This window comes from Aedes aegypti, chromosome 1 (assembly GCF_002204515.2).
Source record: "Aedes aegypti strain LVP_AGWG chromosome 1, AaegL5.0 Primary Assembly, whole genome shotgun sequence".
NCBI classification, from domain to species: Eukaryota; Metazoa; Arthropoda; class Insecta; order Diptera; family Culicidae; genus Aedes; species Aedes aegypti.
In genome coordinates, this window is record NC_035107.1 from 44,857,685 (window position 1) to 44,871,569 (window position 13,885).

The 13,885-nt window shown below is 42.5% G+C and overlaps 1 protein-coding gene across 4 annotated transcripts in view; it reads left to right on the forward strand.

The window, feature by feature from the left end:
* The window catches only part of LOC5579004, a 511,737-nt gene that overhangs the window by 287,639 nt on the left and 210,213 nt on the right, over positions 1-13,885 (forward strand). The window contains exon 2 of one of the 4 annotated variants that reach the window (XM_021840140.1): positions 4,559-4,898. The exons of the other annotated variants lie outside the window; for them this stretch is intronic. Within the exon in view, the coding sequence (XP_021695832.1) occupies positions 4,823-4,898 (76 nt within the window). The 5' untranslated portion in view covers positions 4,559-4,822. The remainder of the gene's footprint in view (positions 1-4,558; positions 4,899-13,885) is intronic. 4 annotated transcript variants of the gene reach the window in all.

The window sequence follows — 13,885 nt, forward strand, 5'->3', positions numbered from 1 at the left end:
TGTCCGGCTGGATGAACGGGTCTCCAAGAAGCCTTTTACGGTCCATTGCGGATCTTGCTCAGCTCTTCTATCAAGTTTAGTATCCTGCAGGTGGCTGCAAGCTGCACGATTGTTGAAGGAACTTGCTGGGCTCATTCGATATATCCGTGAGGAATTTCTGCAAGCGGGAGAGGAGAATAATCTTGAGAGGATTGTGGGTACAATCCCGAGAAGGTTCTGAGAATATCTCAAAATCTCCTAAGAAGAAGCTTGAGGATATTGTGATTATAACCCTGAAAGATTTCTGAGAAACATCATGCTAATGCAGCAAAACCTCCATGAAGCGATATCAGAAGCAGTGTTGGTAGACTCACACTCAAATATTAATCATTGAGTTCTCCCCCGCGAGAGCAAACTCAGTTGAGATCTGCTTTGCCAAACTCACGCATGAGGTTTTGATGCAAAATCAATTGCTCACGATCTTACCGTTCCTGTTCAGAATTCTAAGGAGAATCCTATTCCTGAGGAGAATCCTGTTCAGGATTCTGAGGAATATGTTGCTCAGGTTTCCGAGAAGAGTCCTTTTCAGTATTCTGAGAAGAATCCCATTCAGGATTCATAGGAGAATCCTGTTCAGAATTCTGAGAAGGATCCTATTCAAGTTTCTGAGAAGAATCTAATTCAGGTTTCAGAGAAGAATGCTGTTCAGGATTCTGAGGAGAATGCCGTTCAAGATTCCCAGGAAAATCCTGTTCAGGATTACGAAGAGAATCCTGTTCAGGATTTCAAGAAGGATCTTATTCCAGATATTGAGAAGAATCTTATTCTGGATTCTAAGAAGAATCCTGTTTAGGATTCTAAGGAGAATCCTGTTCAGAATTCTGCGGAGAATCCTATTCAAGATTCTGAGGAGAATACTATTCACGATTCTGAGAAGAATCTTGTCCAGGATTTTGCAGAGAATCGTTTTCAGGATTCCGAGGAAAATCTTGTTCAGAATCCTAAGGAGAATCATGCTCAGGATTCTAAGGAGAATTCTGCGCAGGAGTCTGAAGAGAATCCTGCTCAGGATTCTGAGGAAAATCCAAATTAGAATTCTGACGAGAATGCTACTAAGGATTCTGAGGAGAGTTCTGCTAACGATTCTGATAAGAATCCTGCTCATGTTTCTGTGAAGCATCCTGTTCAGAATCCTGAGGAGAATCCTGATCATAATCCTGAGGAGAATCCTGCTCAGGATTTGGAAGAGAATTATGCTTAGGAATTTAAGGAGACTCACATTCAGGATTTTGAGGAGAATCCTGTTCAGGATTTTAATTATATCCTGTAAAGGATTCTGATGAAAGTCCAGCTCAGGATTCTGAAGAGAATCTTGTTCAGGATTCTGAGGAGAATCCACCTCAAGATACTGAGGAGAATCCTGCTCAGGATTTTGAGAAGAATCCTGCTCAGGATTCTGAGGAGAATCCTGCTAAGAATTCTGAGAAGAATCCTGTTGAGGATTCTGAGGAATCTCATGCTCAGGATTTAGAGGAGAATCCTAATCAGAATTCTGAGGAGTAATCGTTCAGGATTATGAAAAGCATCCAGTTCACGATTCTGAGGAGAATCCTGGAGAGAATCCTTGTCAGGATTCGGAAGAGAATTATGTTCAGGATTCGGAAAAGAATTCTTTCAGGATTCTAAAGAGAATTCTATTCAGGATTCTGAGGAGAATCCTGTTCAGGACTCTGAGTAGTATCCTGCTCAGGATTCTGAGGAGAATCTACTTAGAATTCTGAGGAGAATCCTACTCAGAATTCTGAGAATAATCCTGTTTAGGATTCTGAGGAGTCTTCTTCTCAGGATTCAGAGGAGAACCATGCTCAGGATTCAGAGGAGAATCGTGTTCAGGATTCTGAGGAGAAATCATTTATGATTATGAAAAGCAACCTGTTCGTGATTCTGAGGAGAATCCTGTACAGGATTCTGAGGAGAATGCTGTACAGGATTCTGAGGAGTCTTCTGCTCAGGATTCAGAGAAGAATCATGCTCAGGATACTGAGAAGAATCCTGTTCAGAATTCTGAGGAGAAAATGTTTAGGATTATGAAATTTATCCTGTTCGTGATTCTGAGGAGAAATCTCTTCAGGATTCTGAGGAGAATCCTGCTCTAAATCCTGCTCAGGATTCTGAGTAAAATCCTGTTAAGGATTCTGAGTAGAGAATTCTTTTCAGAATTCTGAGGAGAATCCTGTTCAAGATTTTGAAGAGTATCCTGTTCAGGATTCTGAAGAAAATCCTGCTCAGAATTCAAAGGAGAATCTTGCTCAGGATTTTAAGGAGAATCTTCTCTAGGATTCCGAGGGAAATCCTATCAAGGATTCTGAGAAAATCCTGCTCAGGTTAGGGAGGAGAATCCTGTTCAGAATTCTTCAGAGAATCCTTTTAAGGATTCTGAGGAGAATCCTGTTCAGGATTCTGAGGAGAATCCAGTTGAAGATTCTGCGGGAAATCCTGGGGATTCTAAGGAGATTTTTGTTAATGAATCTGGGGAGAATCCTGATCAGAATTCAGAGGATAATTCTGTTCAGGATTTTAAAGAGAATTATTCAATTATCAACTACAAACCTATTCAGGATTTTGAGGATTATCCTATTGAGCATTTTGAAGAAATTCCTATTAAGGATTCTGAAGAGAATCCTGTACATGATTTTGAAGAGAATCATGTCTATGATTCTGAACTCTGAACAGAATCCTGTTCAGGATTCTGAAGGGAATTCTGACATAATTCCTGTTCAGAATTCTAAAGAGAATCCAGTTCAGGATTCTAAAATGAATCCTTCTCAGGATTTTTAAAATAATCCTATTCAGGATTTGGAAAAGAATCCTGTTCAGAAATCTTTAGATAATCCTGTTCAATATTCTGAAGAAGTACAGGTTTCTGAAATTTCAAAATGCACTTATACATCACTCAACTGAAAAATTCCTTCAGTGCCTTCTATCTCATACAAAAAAGGGCTCCTCGATAAACGTCGAGCTCGCATACCTAATATATCTGCACGTATTCGGTATGACTTACACCCTGATACAATCTCAGCTGGTGAAGTCTACAAGTCCACTGTTACTGTTGCTGCTTAAAAGTTGCAACAAGCAGCTCGGCAATCATCATCGCCATTATTCTCCACCTAGCACATGGGGCATGACTCGCGCTCACATTACAATGCCACCGTTGTCGCTACTCGTCAGTTAGGAGCATATAGTTGTATTCGGGGGGGGGACTATAAATTACCGAGTTTTTGTATGCACGGATAGCCCGTCGAACGGCTCAATTACCTCGGACAACAACAAAAAACGTGGAGGACTTCCTAAGGCTTGTGGTAACGACACCGGCTACAAAGCAAAGCCATGCTGAAGGTGGGTGGGTTCGATTCTCAATTGGTCCAGTATTTTTTACTTGACTTCTCTGACCTGCCAAAAATAGCAACTTTGGCCAGGAAAGCTCTCAGTTAATAACTGTTGATATGCTTACAGAACACTAAGCTGAGAAGCAGGCTCTAACCCAATGGGGACGTAATGCCAAGAAGAAGCACATAAAAAACTCTGCAAAAACACTTATCGGATCGGAGTGTATGCATCGCACTGCGACGACTAAATAGTGCGGTCAAGAGCGTAAGTGTCCTACAAAAGTGTCACCTCTAAGTAACTAGATGACGAACGCCTCCGCCAGTTGACGACTACCAGTACCGGAGAGTGCAAGTGCAAGGTAGAGCCAACAGTAGGCGCTGCGTCATTTCCAGCTTCCCTTATCCATCAAGAAATCGCAGCGCACTTTGACCCCGAATCGGTCGAACACTTGGGTGAAGATCATTATCGGGGCCTACTGCGATGATGATAAACGCGAATCGCCTCATTGAGAGTTGTGTGCGCGCGTTTCGCGCATGTGATATCTGACCTTTGCCGAACGCCACCACCACCACCACCAGCACAGAATAATGGGCTCATTGGTTGCGATGGCCAGACGGAGCAGCGTGCAAATTTCAGCTGCTGCGAGGTTTGTTTACCTTTTTACTGCTCCTTCGGCTCTCGGCGGGTCCAAAATCTCGAAGCGGGTAGCTTGGGAAGTCCGCAGCGCGGGTAGAACGGCACATCTCCTCCTGTATACTACACTTATCTCGTCGTCGTCGTCGTCGTCATTGTGCGAAGAGTTTGTGTGTCGACGACGGCGAGAAGTATGAATTATTATCGATCTCTACCCGAGCGAGCGAGCGAGGGAAGCCCGCCACAACGGACGGTAGTAGTAGTGATCGTCATCGTCGTCGTCGTCGTCTCCTTCGTTGCTATTCCGGGAGCGCTCGGAAAGAGGTCGGTCGGTCAGTACGTGAGGATATTCCTGTTGCGTTGGGAGTTCAGTTTTGGCGAAGCGCTGTAGATAATCGGGTGGGAGGGACTCGTGCGATATACCAAAGAGATCTTCGTCGTCGCCGCGACGAGATCAACTGTCAAAAGCCGAAGCCATCCTCTCTGTGTATTGTGTGTGTTTAATTGGGTAATTAGCTTTAATCGATTCGATTGTGTTGTGTCATCCCCCTTTTTCCAGTGAGTGTGGAATTTGATTAACCTCGAGAAAACTGCGTGAGCGTGCGTGTTTGAGAAAATCATCGTCAGAAGGCGAAGTGTTTTAAAGAGTGTTCAATTCGTCGTGGTGCGTGATCAGTGATAGTGTTTTGGAGTAAAATACGAAATCTTTACGATTTCAAATCACGCACATCGTTTAGAAGAGTGAGAGGGAGAGGGAGTGGGGAGAGTTGCATCACCGGAGATCCGGAACCGATTGATTGAGAGTCGTAGCAAAGCAGCAAGCATGGGAAGCGTTTCCAAGGAGCCGCCGGCATACGATGGGGTACTCATCGACGAGAGCCAGCAGTTCATACTGGACGGTAAGTTCAAGTTCTTGCCCTTCTCTCCGCTAACAGGCCCCCGGAACCGTAGACACGGTGAACGAAACACACCTCGTGCTACACTTCGTACAAGGTCAGCTTCCCGTATATACGCAAAACGAGCGGTAAATTTAGCGCGCGAACTTCCTTCCTGCTTCATTGGAGTTTGTTCGTTGCGCGTTCCTCTTCCGTCGTTGTGCGTCTTCCTTAGTCGTAATCAAGACACAAAAGAAGAAGGGAAGAAATTTGTATGGACATGTCAATCATGATTGAAAACTGTCTATCTAAGCGTTCGCGTCAGACAAAACCCGAAGTTTCAAACGTTTCTGTATAACAAAGTTTTTGGATTGAACAGTGAACAGTTTATCACGCTCATAACTTTTGAGTTTGTCTTCAAATTTGAGATTCAATTTGTATAGGGCTCTGCATTGTTTTGATTTTGCATGGGCTTTTGGCTTTTACTGGCCTTGTTGTTTACTACAGTCATCCCTCCATGAGTCGATGTTCCATTACTCGATATCGACTCATGGAACCAAGGTATCTAGAAGGGAGGTAGCCCAATGTGTCAGATTTCCCATTCCGCCATTTTGAAATCTCAAGTGACAGCTGGCGAGTTTGTTTTGGTTGTTTGGATATCAGATGCATGGCGTGACAAAGTAGGTATTGAATGTTTCTTTTACACCCACATCTGTGTGGTATACGCGGCAAAGTATCTGAATTTACTTTACTGTGTAATGCACTGATAGTAGAATGACTTAACTTACGAGATAAAGTTACAAAAAAACAACCGTTATCGTCAAACGGCGACACCGTGGCGCATTCTCTCTTTCATCTGAAGACCATCGGTGGTGGGTGGCTCTCACCTGCTGCACTATTCGAAATTTTCACATTTACATGCATAACATGCAATTGTAAACCAATTTTTCAAATAATCTGCTTTTCTTCGACTCAAAACACCGGAATACTACATAAAAGACGGAAATTTGATTCGAGACAAAATGCTGGAGAAAATTTTCACTTCACTGTGTTTATATTTGTTGGAATAAACATTCCCTAACAACCCCATAGGAACGGTTCAGTACACAAACCCGCCAGCTAGCCAACTCGCCAGCTGTTACTTCCGCCTTCCCCGCAGCTAACCACACCGCGCACCCACTGACTGCTAAGATCGGTAAACCTGTCATTATAATAATCTTGCATGGAACCATACTAAAAACATAAAATCATGGTTACTATGATGGTCCCTTCAAAAAGCTTTCCAAAGAATAGCTGTTCCATGACTCGATATTTCCATGAGTCGATGGTCCCTTCAATATCGACTCATGGAGGTTTGACTGTAATGTAAGAGTGAAAGAGAGAGGAAGATTTCTGTGCAGCGGCCCATAACTACAGTGATTGAAATTGTCATAAAAACAGACGATAGACAAACAGCGAAGCAAGCGCGCTGAAAAATTGTCATTACAATCACAGGAGGCATTATTGTTGCAACTTTTACAAATCGTGATTAATCCGTTGTTTTAAACACAAAATCGAATTTGTTGTATGGCTCCTGTTCGATAATGTGGCAATGTTCACCATAACGGAGAAAGATCTCGAAAATTGCAATGCAAAGCCTAGAAAATCGATGAGCACGCGGTGAGCTCAAGTAGTGACAAACTCTTGTTGCGGAATACAATTGTTGCAACAAGAATAGGAGAGGCCAATGGCTTTGTTGCTACGTGTTGTTTGGCAATTGATTCACTGATATAACTTATGCCCGTTCCATACTTCTTTGCGAAATTTGGGCAGTGAATCGGTTTCGGTAATAAATTTTAAACAAAATTAAACTGCTTTTCCACTGCTACGCCAAATCTATTTAAAAATAATGTTCATGTCCAGAAACACACATTAGTTTCTCATATGCTAGAGCAGTATTGAATTGATTTGTGAGGACTATTATTATTTCAGCATATATTCATGAAAAAGCGAAAGAAAATTCGCACCAAGGATTCAATTCTGTGTTAAGGACTGTGACGAACTTAATCAAAATCAAAAAAAGATAATTTTCAATCCAATGCAACTATACTCTTCATGTTTTTTTCATTTAATAAACAATATTCTCAAAATAATGTCACCCATTAGCTTTGTTTATCTGTAACAATAGATCAAAATGAATATAAAAAAAATATTTCGCCAAATTGACAGAATATTTCAAATACCCACATAGTTTTAGAAATAATTGTAAAATTGAATGGATTAATTTCTGGAGAATTTTGAATGTTCTTGATAATGAAACGATTTTTGAAGGGATTCCTGAATCTTAGAAATGTATGAATTTATGGATCATCTAGAAAGAATTTTGGAAGAAATCTTAAAAAGTTCGTGAAAAATCACAAATTTAACTTCTGAAGAGATCTGGGGAGTAATATGTGTAATAATTCTTAAGTTCGCATATAATATTTACACCATATCTGGTGACATTGTTAATTACATGCACTTTCAGTTGATTCGATGAGCATTCTTGTGTTTGGTGGCAATTAATACAAAAACATCAAATTTGTTACACTTTAAGTGTGTAAACAAACAGAAACAGACATTTTTTATTGAAGTATAAATACTTCACTACGCAAATCGACCACGTTTTGATCGATGGACGGCACTTCTCCGCCATAACCAACGTCAGAACCTATCGTGGCGCTAACATTGACTCCGACCACTACCTGGTGATGGTGAAACTGCGCCCAAAACTATCCGTCATCAATGATGTACGGTACCGACGCCCGCCCCGGTACAATCTCGAGCGGCTGAAACAACCGGATGTCGCCAATGCGTACGCGCAGTATCTTGAGGTAGCGTTGCCGGATGAGGGCGAGCTCGATAGGGCCCTTCTTGAGGACTGCTGGAGGACAGTCAAAGCAGTCATTAACGACGCTGCCGAAAGCATTGTCGGATATGTGGAACGGAGCTCAAGAAACGATTGGTTCGACGAGGAGTGCCAGGAGGTTTTAGAGGAGAAGAATGCAGCGCGGGCTGCAATGCTGCAGCATGGTACGCGGCAAAACGTCGAACGATACAGACTGAAGCGAAAACAGCAAACCCGCCTATTCCGGGACAAAAAGCGCCGCCTGGAAGAGGTGGAATGCCAAGAGATGGAGTTGCTGTACCGTTCTCAAGAAACGCGGAAGTTCTATCAGAAGCTCAACACATCCCGCAAAGGCTTCGTGCCGCGAGCTGAGGTGTGCCGGGATAAGGATGGGAGCATCTTGATGGACGGACGCGAGGTGATCGAAAGGTGGAAGCAGCACTACGATGAACACCTGAATGGCGCAGAGAACACAGGCACAGAAGGTCAGGACAACGAAGGCGATGGCTACGTCAGCACAGCGGACAGCGGAAACCAACCAGCTCCCACGATGGGGGAAGTTGAGGATGCTATTCAACAGCTCAAGAACAACAAGGCCACTGGCAAGGATGGTATCGGAGTCGAATTCATCAAGATGGGCCCGGACAGGTTGGCCGCTTGTCTGCATCGGCTGATAGTCAGAATCTGGGAAACGGAACAGCTACCGGAGGAGTGGAAGCAAGGCGTTATATGCCCTATCTACAAAAAGGGCGACAAACTAGAGTGTGAAAATCATCGTGCAATCACCATTCTAAACGCCGCCTGCAAAGTGCTATCCCAGATTCTCTTCCGTCGTCTATCACCTATAGCAAACGAGTTCGTGGGAAGTTATCAAGCAGGTTTCATCGACGGCCGCTCGACAACGGACCAGATCTTTTCCAGAAATGCCGTGAGCACCAGGTCCCTACGCACCATTTGTTCATCGATTTCAAGGCGGCATACGATAGTATCGACCGCGTAGAGCTATGGAAAATCATGGACGAGAACAGCTTTCTCGTGATGCTCACAAGATTGATCAGAGCAACGAGGGACGGTGTGCAAAACTGCGTAAAGATCTCGGGCGAACACTCCTGTTCGTTCGAGTCTCGGCGGGGACTACGACAGGGCTATGGACTTTCGTGCCTGTTGTTCAATATTGCGCTTGAAGGTGTTATGCGGAGAGCCGGACTTTACAGTCGAGGCACGATTTTAACGAGATCCGGACAATTTGTTTGCTTCGCGGACGACATGGATATTATTGGGAGAAAATTTGAAACGGTGGCAGATTTGTTCACCCGCCTAAAACGCTAAGCAACAAGAGTCGGGTTAATGGTGAATGCGTTGAAAACAAAGTACATGCTGGTTGGCGGAACTAAGCGCGACAGGACCCGCCTAGGAAGCAGTGTTACGATAGACGGAGATACCTTCGAGGTGGTGGACGAGTTCGTCTACCTCGGATCCTTGTTGACGGCTGACAACTATGTTAGTCGGGAAGTACGAAGGCGCATCATCAGCGGAAGTCGTGCCTACTATGGGCTCCAGAAGAAACTTCGGTTAAGAAAGATTCACCCCCGCACCAAATGTACGATGTACAAAACGCTCATAAGACCGGTAGTCCTCTATGGGCATGAGGCGTGGACTATGCTCGATGAGGACTTGCAAGCTCTTGGGGTTTTCGAACGCCGAGTGCTAAGGGCGATCTTCGGTGGCGTGCAGGAGAACGGCGTGTGGCGGCGAAGGATGAACCACGAGCTCGCTCAACTCTACGCCGAACCCAGTATCGTGAAGGTAGCTAAAGCTGGAAGGATACGCTGGGCAGGGCATGTTGCAAGAATGCCGGACAACAACCCTGTTAAAATGGTGTTCGCTACGAATCCGGTCGGAACAAGAAGGCGTGGGGCGCGGCGAGCTAGGTGGATTGACTAGGTGCACCAGGACCTGGAGAGCGTGGGTCACAGTCGAGGATGGAGAGAAGCGGCCATGAACCGAGTGAATTGGCGAATTATTGTTGGCGAGGCTTTATCAAGGTAATTGATGGAAAGCCAAATAAGTGAGTAAATAAGCAAGTAAATACTTTGAAATTTATCATTATATGACTACAAATTTATTTTAAAAGATACGAGTTCGTCTTTGAAATTCTCAATCCGTATCTTTTAAAACAAATTTTTAGTCACATAGAATAAAAAATATCATCAACCATTTATGCGTTTTAGAGAATTGCTTGACCTTGGAATTATTTTTCAAAATCTGGCAATATAAGGGAATTTCATTCCTATAAATGAGTAGACACTCTGTTCCAGCATATTGTAATGTGATTGGGTTCAAAAGCTTTTGTAGCCTGGATGCTTCTGACATTTCATAACATCAAGTAAGGCCTCCACTACAGCTAAAATAGTTGTTTAATGATAATTTGATAATGATTTGACTGAGTTTTTTTTACATCTGTTGGGCAGTTGGGCATTCTAAATTTTAACAGATATCTATGAAAAAATAGAGTGCCCGTGTTTTTTTAACAAAATCCAACACTTATGACTTTCCGATCACATTTATCTTGCATTTTGAGGAATTATGAAAAATCACATAGATTATTTTACAGTCAACTATCCCTTACCCGAGACTTTGCATCACCAACAAAAAAGTTCGTATTGCATCATGGTTAAGCTTAGTTTTTTTTACTAAACTGTCCGTACTCGCATAAAGGTCCCATTTTCTATGAGATGGGAAGTGCATAAAATTCGGTCGTGACATTTTCGATTTCTGGCCCACAGTGCTAAGCTTATGTAGAGACGAGAACGAGGTCGACCTTGACCGACCAGATCAAAGCTTTGGGGGGCTGATTGATGAATGCCAGTGCCCATCGTGGCTATCCGGGCCGGAGTAGATATTATGTGAGGTTGTGTTTCGCTGCGAGTGCGGTATCCAATCAGCTAAGGTATCACAGAGCAGCTCTACAGCTGCCGGCAAACTGGCAATAAATCTACTCTGTTACTGCATAAGGGCCTAACTGCCATAAGCGATTTCTCTTCATCGCTCCTCTCTTCCGCTAGTAACTTCGCTAAATTAGAATAATCTGTAATATTTCTTGTTAATGGAGCAAGATATAGTGATGCTTCATCCTACAACACATAAATATGTTACGAAAGAGAATCAGTTTTCTGCAATAATGCAAAGAGTGCAACGATGAAGAGAAATCGATAAACGCAGACAAGCCCTTTTGATAAAACAATGCTGAAATTTCGTGTCTATCAAGCCTAATGATCCAATCCCTGACAAAGTAACGAAATACCTCAAATATGTTAGTTAAATACTCATTGCTTACACAATTTCTCACTGGTGAGCCGCGAGGAACATTTGTGATGGGGCTAGGTGAGTCGCGCACACGAAAAGTTTGGGATCCTATGGTTCAGCTAAGTCAAACAAAACAGCTGACCGCGGTCGTTGGCGATGACGCATGAGCTGAAAATTTCCTCACTAAGCTGAGATATCAGAACGAGGTCAACCTTGGTTAAGTCTCCGTCTGGACGGGAGTTAAACATTACAAAAGGATGTGTGTTGCTGCGAGTTCGGTTCCCAATCAGCCAAAGTGTCAGCTGTACAGCATCAAAAGCAAAAAAGCAAAATGGCAATGAATATTGATACGTTACTGTCTTTCGATGATACGTATCGATTTCGATGAATAGTGCTTGTTGATTGTGGCAGTTTTTGATTTTTGTCTTTGCTTCATCTTTGTTTGATTGGTTGTGGTTAAATCATCCACCAGTAGAGGTAACGGGGCAGAACGACTTTTTGCCTCATCTAGCGTAATTTAATAAAAACATTTGACAGTTTTACGAGTGTTAGTCTTGGAAGTAGTTTACTGGGGATTCCGCATCATTGCTCTATTCAAAATAATTTTATGAATGCTTTGAAAAGTAGCAGTGAATTTTTCTAGCCAAACTGAAAAATCGAAAGCTTGTTCTTAAGACAAATTTTCGATTTTTTGTTAATAAATTGATACAGACATTTCATTTATTGGTACATTTGGCTTGAACGCCATCAAAGCGATTTTTAGAAAGAAAAAATTATTTATTTATTTATTTATTTATTTATTCACCATCTTCGACTTTGTCGTACAGACTTATTTCTCAACTGTATTATTCTATACTTCTTATTCTAAGTTTGAACAAATCTTTCGAGAGGTTAAAATCAAATGCGTTGCTTACATCGTTAAATGATCTTAAACACGAGTTTAAAGAATTATTTGAACCATAGTTCGTTCTGTGGCAAGGGACAACAAACATTAATGTATTTCGGAAGCGTCGAGGTGGTGTGTTCCACGGAATCAGCTGGATAAGTTCCGGACTATCTACGTTACCTGTTATAATGTTACTGCGGCGAGTGTAAGATATAACTGTTATGTTACTGTTATGTACTGTTATGTGTACTGTTATGTTACTGCGGCGAGTGTAAGATATAACCTTACATTTCTTCTCATTGACACGCATGCCATTGTCACCACACCAAACTAACAATAGATTAATATCAGCTTGAATATCGAAACAGTCAGCTGGAGAAGCTATGGGTCGGAAAAATTTTAGGTCGTCGGCAAAGGATAGTTTGGAACAGGAGATCAGTTCGCTCAGGTCATTAATGTAAATAATGAAAATAATTGGTCCAAGTACGCTACCTTGCGGTACTCCGGATGGAATGCTAAAGTATCTTGATCTAATCGAGTTCACATTTACAAAAGCGCTACGTCCAGAGAGGTATGAGTACAGCCACTTTGTAAACCAGTCGTGGAAACCTAGATGCTTCATTTTATCGATGATCAGATTGTGCGGTACTGTGTCGAGAGCTTTTGCAAAATCCATATACCTAAACTGCGTCGACTTGGTTTTTGGTTTCCATGCCTCGGGATGTTTCTGACACATAGCACATCAGGATTGTTGTCGTTGATCTGTTCTTCATAAAGCCATGCTGACTAATTGAGATATAGGGTAGGTGTACCAGTTATGGACATAGTGGTTCCCTATTTCGCCATACGTGATAATTCAATTGTTTTCAAATTTTTAATCCTTTTGTGCGTGTAAGTAGTAAAATATCAATTATATATTGATGCTAACACATTCAAAAAGCTTTAAAATTGGACAGTTTTCTAAATTTATCATATAGCGAAATAGGGAACCACTATGGCCATAACTGGTACAGTTTCCCTACGGAGCAGCAGCACTAACAGAACTTCGTGAATCATTTTTTCGAACACCTTGCCAAGACTGCACAGGATAGATACACCACGATAGTTGGAGACACAGTTGAGATTCCCGGATTTGTGGATCGGTACAATTGCCGCCAGTTTCCATGCCTTTGGAAAAATTCCATCTCGGAGCGAACGATTGAACACAGCAGCAATGGGCAATGCAAGTGTATTGGTAACACTGGAGGTATGTCATCCGTGCCAGGTCCTTTCAAGGTGTCCAGTCCTTTTAGAACCTTTCGTACCGCATCTTGAGATATCTCGAAGCGTGGAAGATATATGTCGTGAGACGTTATCTGGGAAAAGTGGTTATTACGTTGGACGGGTGAGGTTCTGCTAAAAACGCCTTCAAAAAATGAGGCAAAACAATTGGCTGCTTCCACATTCGAACGAGACGTCACTCCGTTGAAACTGACCGAGAAAGGAATGCGGTTGTTGGATTTCCGTCGCTTGACAAAGTCCCAGAAGTACGAAGGGTTTTGCTTCACAGATGATTGAATCCTTAGCAAATAATTCTCATACGTTGACGAAAGAGCCTGTTCGTACTCAGCTTCACGCTGCCGCAGCTGAACTCTGTCGATGTCACTCTTTGAGAGAAAATAACGCTTACGCATTTTCCTGAGGCCATTACGGAGATTTCTTAGCTCAGGAGTCCACCACGGTTTTCTAAAAACGGAGACAGACGCTTTCCTTTTCCTAGGTACATGATTGCTGACAACATCATTGAGTAAAACATAGAAAGCGGCTAACATCTGATCTACTGTGTCACTGAACAAATGAAGATCCCAGTCAATTCGTACGAAATTAGAATTAAGCAAATCAAAGTCGCAGGTTGCATAGTCAAAATTGAAGCAGTTTAGCTGGTCGTCAAGTAAGGTTGGAATTTCACTGTTG